The sequence below is a fragment of the Felis catus genome, chromosome D4 (assembly GCF_018350175.1).
Source record: "Felis catus isolate Fca126 chromosome D4, F.catus_Fca126_mat1.0, whole genome shotgun sequence".
In the NCBI taxonomy this organism is placed as follows: domain Eukaryota; kingdom Metazoa; phylum Chordata; class Mammalia; order Carnivora; family Felidae; genus Felis; species Felis catus.
Window position 1 is genome coordinate 50,484,579 of NC_058380.1, and position 6,823 is coordinate 50,491,401.

The following is a 6,823-nucleotide window of genomic DNA, read 5'->3' on the forward strand; positions in this document are numbered from 1 at the left end:
TGATTTTCTTAAGTACCTATATATCTGACCCTTGGATACTCAATATCACCATTTCACAGATAAAGAAAATAAAGCTCTGATAAATTAAATAACTTGCCCAAGGACATCCAACATCAACAAAGAACTAGAATCCAAGTTCTTATTTGTGACTTGGGAGCATAAACTCTTTTGATGTCATGCAGAACATTCTGTTGTCAGTGTCTACCAAGTGCAAATAATACAGAGAATTGAGCACAGAAATAAAGCTTGTTAAATGGCACTTTTTAACACAGAAGTGTTAAAGGAGTACTACTCACACCAGTGCCTTTTAACTTCTTTACATGCCAGCATTTACCATGTTACAAGAGATTTACATGATTTTGAGAATCTACAGTCGATTCCCCTTATTCACCACACTTCTGTTCTATCGAGTCCCACAAACAATGAGTTAGTGAATACTGAACCGTTGCTCCTAGAGCATATACAGAGTCAGGTTCAGGTGAGTCTTTGATCACACTTTTGCCAACCAGTCAATAACCTAACCTTGCTTTCTGTGTGTTTCTGTTTAAAGACACCTTAGTACATATTGCTGGTTCATGAACATTGAATTCGTAGTCAATAGCACTGTAACTTATGCCTATAAAAAGCTTATGTAACACATCTCTGTAAGGCAGACTTCTTGCTCTTAGGAACACTGGATGACCCTATATTTGGGGGCCATTTTAAATAGCAAAATCACCAACAAACAACACAAACATGCAAAGAACGCGGCACTAAATAGATTGAGAAAAGGACATATGTTAACAGTATGAGAGCCAAAACAAGAAGGCAGTATTGCCTTGTTCAGCCTTAGCTGGGAATGTGTGTGGGAGGTAATTTTTTTGCCATGACACAGGCCTACAAAGGTCCCCCAAAACACGAGTCATGATTTTAAGGTTACAAATTAACTTCAGTGAAGAGGAGAATTTGCAAATGCAGAATCTGGAAATACTGAAGATCAACCATAGTCATTTTGGTTAGAAGTCTATGTGATAACAACATCCCTGCTTTTCATGAAAATGTTAGATAATGGGGGAAAAAGTGAATAATGTGGAAAACGCTTACAAACAGAGATCAAGTTACTGAGTGTACACTTGTGCCCCCAGGTGGCTAACAAGACACTAAGTATTGGAATATACTTAAGGCTCAAAATGGCAAGGCATGCATTTTATAAAATAACGTGCCCCGTAAGACAGGAGCTAAGGAACTCACATTGAACTTGGCAATGTGTGCAATTCTCTTTTTGGGTCCAGAAAGGTTTTGATAATACAACTTATCTAATCCCGTTTGCTTTCCTGAAGCCTAGTGGGAAAAAGATAAGAATTACCCAATTTCAGCAGACTACAGGCATATTTAGCACGTTTACTAAAGAGCCACAGGAATCCAAGCTATAAAATACTAGGCAACTTATTAAGCAATAATTCACACAAAACCTAACTTGAATAATTTGACATGCACACACGACTACAGAGGATTCCTCTAAGCTGGGAAATCAACTGTAACCATGTAATACCGTGGCTTCTGCAGGCTGTTGAGTCTACACGACACTATAGCCAGCCAATTGTCAAGGTTTTCACCTTGTTGTTCTAATAGATTATTAGCCCCAAGTATTAGAGCGTATATATTAGATACGCCCGTTATATAATTTCTATTTCTACAGAGGGCAGAACAGAGTATGCGTTTAAGGGAAATGCCTTCAAATTTAGGAAAAGGATTTAGAAGAAAAAACGGACTGACCTGTTTAGTAGTCTCTCCCTTACAAGCTTCACTTTCTGTGAACTCTGTGAAAATTCGAAGGCATTCCTTCCTAGTGTCACCGGAATGAGAGGGAGTGTCCTCCTCAGTAGGTTCCTTACCAAAATCAAATTGGACTACCTTGCGGTCCTCAAAAGTAGTGAGGTCCCGACTATTGTCTGGTCTTTCTAACACTTCGCCTTCTGCACGCTCACCTGCGGGAGAGACCTGGGGCCGGCTTGAATACCAACCTTCAGTTTCTTCATTGTGAGGATTGTCAATTGTTTTTACATATTTTTTGTGATGTGGATACCTTTCATTATGCATTCTGTTCTGTTTTTCTTTGTCACTGAGAGGTGCATGAGGTATGCTCTCTCTGGAAATACAGACATAGTTTTTCCCACCACCACAGCTTCCCATCTTAGGGAGGTGGCTTTTAGCACGATTCAAGTTTACGTTACTTTTAATATCTAGTGAGCTATGCGTGAGCGATACTGGTGGTTCTGATTTGTTATCGTCATCATCTACTTGTGTGGTTAGTTGGGTTTTATCGATTTTTTCCTCTTCTGTGCCAGTAATTTGAAGGCTCCTCTCCTCTGGGGACATTATAGGTACCCTTTCATCCATATTCTGATATTTGAAGCCTCTCAATGGTTTAGGTTTCTTAGAAGTAGGCACGATTGGAGGTACATCTATTACAAGGTCATCTTCATCAGATTCTTGAAGATTTATTGTAATTCTTATTGGTGAAACATGAGGCCTTTGGCTCTCCTGGGACATGTGGCGATTCTCATCCACAGATTTTTTCAAGCGGCAGACTTGCTGTTCGTCAGGCTCAGCCTGTGTCACTTTCGATGCCCCAAGCAGCTCTGCAGAATAATTCAGTAAGGGATCATATTCAAGATCAGTTGCTGGACATTTGTGGTCCAGTACATACTTTCTGGCCTGACTCTCTTCATTCTTTGATGGCTCGTGCCACTCTTCCTTTGGAAGCGGGCGATTTTCAAGAAAATCTTGCCTCATATTTGTATTCCTGAAGGAGGTCATGTGACTTTGCGATGGCTCTTCATGTGTTAAAGCAAGTTTGGAGAGGCTCTTCTGCTTTTCTTCAACTTCAGTCTTGACGGATTCAATTTCTTTGCTGAGCCTTTCCAGTTCTTCCATGGTTGTGCCTAGTTTTGTCAATGCAAGAGAAGTTTTGTTTTATCTTTAAAAATCACTTCAGATGAAATGCAGACTCCAGAATATCCTGGACAAGGAGTTTACTATCAAAAGGACATTAGCTCTTCCAAACCCCAGCCATCTACTAACTGATCGGTTCTTAGAAGCAGAAGAAGTCAAGAACTAGCTCTGTTTAAGTCTTTGAAATGTCGAGCTCATCTCCATGACTGATTAAAGTACATTCGTGCCTTATTACTAAAGTGCCCCACCAATGTGGGGCCAGGTTTATACATAATTGTTAAACTCTGTCAAACATGATATAGTTTGGATATAGCCTATTGAGATTATTTACCAACCAATGACAATTTGGAACCAGTTCAAATACCCGAATGCCACTTACACCGAATTGTACATCGTTTCATACACCAATATATCTTCTCTAAGAAAACATTATTTAAAGCACTAGTCTTTCCTTAATTCAGTGGGCTTCAAAATTTTCATTAAGGTCCCTGGTAGTCTACTGATTGTCTCAAACATAAACTGCCCCCTTCCCTTGCCCACCAACATAAAAAATCTTAAAAAAAAAAAAATCAATCAATAAAACAAAACTCTAGAGCAGCTGGATTCACACTCCTGAGAAAAAACCAGGATAGTAACAAGAGAAAAGGCTCACAGTAACAGCTGTTCCCAATACCTGGCAGCTCCTTTCTGACTTTTAACTAAGGAAATCAAAAGTTTCTTCCCTCTTTTCAAGATACATTTTCCTATATCATTTATGGGATAATTTATACACTTCTCTCTTTTCTCAAACAAGAGATTTCAGATAGAACATGTGGTCCAACTTTTAACCTGTGAATTTATTTTCGATAATCCACATGTTTTGATAACACACATGCTGCTTTTTTACAAAAGGAGCTCTCTCCTGGCTCAACAACCTCTTTTCCTGTTAAATTAATACTGCTGAAATGTACAAGAATGGGTTACAAAGGTGAATGACATTTGGGGGGAGGAAGGAGAAGGCCAAGAGCAAGCCCCAAAACGAGAACTATCCTAGGATCCAAACATAAACGCCTGGATCTAATTTCTCTTTAAATAAACGCGGACAGGGGTCTAAACTCAGGATAACCAGCCGGAACTGCATTCTGTCATCAGCTGGGTTTCATTTGGTTGCCTTGATTGAGGAAGGACTGTTTAAGCAGTGCTTTGGGGGCACTATTGAAAAAAAAATGTGTTTATACTTTCTCTCCATCTCACAAGTTAAAAAAAAAAAAAAAACGTTTTCCCCCACCAGAAGCTATATTTGGAGGGTTAATTTTGAAGTGTGAAGGCACACTTAAGAACCTTTGGTCAGGCTACAGGTGCCTGAGAAAATTTCCTTTGGATTATAAACACTTCTTGCTGCAACCAGGGTCCCACCGCACCTCCTTTCACCAGAGCATAGTAAACCCCTTAGAGTAATTCCATGATGGGTATGGGTGACACAAGTCCACGCACATCCATCTTACAGCCAGCAAACCTGTGCATGCCTTTCTAGGATCCAGCGCGGCGGGAGCAGGCATCTCCTGGTCGGTAGCAGGGAGACCACAGCCCAGCGAGCACCGCTCGCCCCGCCTCCCTGATCACGTGACGACGTGGGCAGGGAAACCCATGTAGAAGGGGGCGTGTGCGCGGGGCTCTCAGTTACTGCACCCCATGTTCCCTGTCCTTTGGACCCAGGAAAGAGGGGCTCTTGAGACAACCAGCCCACTCCATCTTCCCGAACATTACTGCCCCTCCACGCCCAGGTTTCAGGAATCATGGGACCACCCAAAAGGCCTGAGAAAAACTCTCCCACTTAGGATCCCCATAGCACCATTACTGTTCAACATATCTCAAAACATACTTTTCACGGGAGGGATAAAGAAAAAGGGAATAGAGGTTGGCACTTAAGGCTCCTGATCCTGGGTGTGATGCTGGGGAGATTTTGCTCTTGGAGACTCGGGGACAACTTGGTTCTTCCTCCTAAAGCAAGAGCTTTTCTCTTTTAACAGCCACCCTGTAGGAATTGCCCTTAAGTAGCCAGTAGGAAAATAGATCAAAGCACCTCTTTGTGGGCTGGGGAAGAGGCAGATTATGGGCATCAGAGAAAGGAAATAAGAGTCGAGACAGATGCTTGGGAGACAGAAATTAAAAAGCAATTTTTTCATGACCTTTCAGGGCAAACAGAGATCTAGAGAACCTGCTGAGGAAATGTACGTTTGGTTAGTAGGGGACAAATGAAGCACCCCACCCCCAACACACAGACAGACACACGCACACACACCAGCCCGGGCTACACAGACCTCTCCTTACTTCTAGACCAAGCAAGAGGCCAGAGGTGGATACTAGTAAGGTTACCTGATATGCTTCATGCCCCACCCCCACTATAACTTGACTGAACTTTACAATGGTATCTGCAGTGGTCTCCACAAGCTATGCCAATTGAGGATGAGAAACCAATTTTTAAAAATATGGTTTACATCTCTTTTGGCCATTTAAACCATAGTAATGCAATATTGATTAATTCTCTAATACTTTTGAGTCCTGGAGAGAAGTGGGGTCATTAAAATGCGACTTACATCTATTTCTATCAAGGAAATTTTCAAGGGTGGGTGAAGAAAAGAGGTGGGAGTGAATGGTAGTCAACCCCTCACGCCCACCTGACATTTTTTTCCATAAGCCCTTTCTCACCCCTGGATTCAACATGGCTCCCATGGCTCCTCCACACCTGGAGGACTTTCAAGCAGCTGCAACCATCTGCCTCACTCATTTCCCACTGCATTTCCTGGTGTCTGAACTGACAATACAAATGCTGGCACTGACCCCCAGGACGGTCCTAAGGGCATGGAAAATGGCAAAAGGACCCGGCAAAGGGTAGCATGGGCTACTGCTCAAGGCCACCCCTGAGTCACGATCTGTACACTCTCTGAGCCTACCTGAGATGAGCTGCCTTGCCACGTCTTTTCGCTCAGGGGTAGGTCTTATATAGTCCCAAGCTACTCAAAGGCGGAGCTTCCTAGCTTTCCCAACCAATGGTGAGACTGGGGCTGGAGTCAAGGGAGAAAACAGGGAGTGAGCAAATGACTGAGAATCCACAGTAGGGGAAGTGGCAGGTGAGTGGAAAGAGTGTGTCTATCCTCCATGGGGAAGGTTCATAGAGGCATAAGCTAGGGGTGGGGAGAACAATTTTCCAAGAACTTAAAGGACCCTCAGTTAAGGAGCCTTCCACCATATTTATGTGGGGCTGACCTTGCTCCTAAATAGCGTCCTTTGGTTTTTGTTATATTTGACTGTTAGCCTTCACGGATCACAGAGAGAACCATGCTTTGGAAGAACATCTTAGTTTTGCCCCTCTCCCTCAGGTGATCTTAGACAAGGCATCTGACTTACCTGAGTTTTCATTTGTTGATCTGTGAAATAAATGTGCTTTTCATAGGGTAATAGAATTCGGTGTGATATAATATACCAAACTGCCTAACATAAAGTAGGTGAGAATTTAGGAAGGCAGTGAAACCTAAGTTCTCCCCCAACCCCCAGCTCTACACACATCCACAAAAGACCAGATGCATGTTCCTAAAATCTTTTCTGTTGAAACTAATTCCTCAAAGTGAAACAATATCCATATTCCATGGGTCTTCTTTGTAAACTGAAATACTCCTGGGATGGAGAGCCTCCTAAGTCACTGAGAAGTTGACGACTTTTAAACAAGAATGCTAGGAGGCTCTAGTACTAATTTAGTTTCATTTCTTGATAGGGTACAACTGTTTCACCAGTAAAACACAAACAGGTGTGTTCTTTTTGCTTTGGGGTGGGGCGTAGGTAATTGTGATTACCCTGAAAGTCCTCAGAATGCAGATAAGATAAATATCTAAATGTCTTCATTTTAAAGAGA

General features: G+C 42.2%; 1 protein-coding gene and 1 long non-coding RNA gene across 5 annotated transcripts in view; one reads left to right on the forward strand and one right to left on the reverse strand.

Annotated features, from left to right (window-relative positions):
- The window catches only part of LOC101093554 (putative exonuclease GOR), a 42,729-nt gene extending 36,002 nt beyond the window's left edge, over positions 1-6,727 (reverse strand). The window contains exons 1-3 of one of the 4 annotated variants that reach the window (XM_045043922.1): positions 6,322-6,727; positions 1,756-2,924; positions 1,231-1,320 (exon numbers count right to left, since the gene is read on the reverse strand). In XM_045043922.1, coding sequence (XP_044899857.1) covers positions 1,231-1,320; positions 1,756-2,916 — 1,251 coding nt within the window. In that variant the 5' untranslated portion in view covers positions 2,917-2,924; positions 6,322-6,727. The other 3 variants (XM_045043921.1, XM_045043920.1, XM_045043923.1) reach the window with 3 other exon arrangements.
- LOC123381800 overlaps positions 1-6,823 on the forward strand; it is a 32,030-nt gene that overhangs the window by 3,361 nt on the left and 21,846 nt on the right. The window lies entirely within an intron of this gene.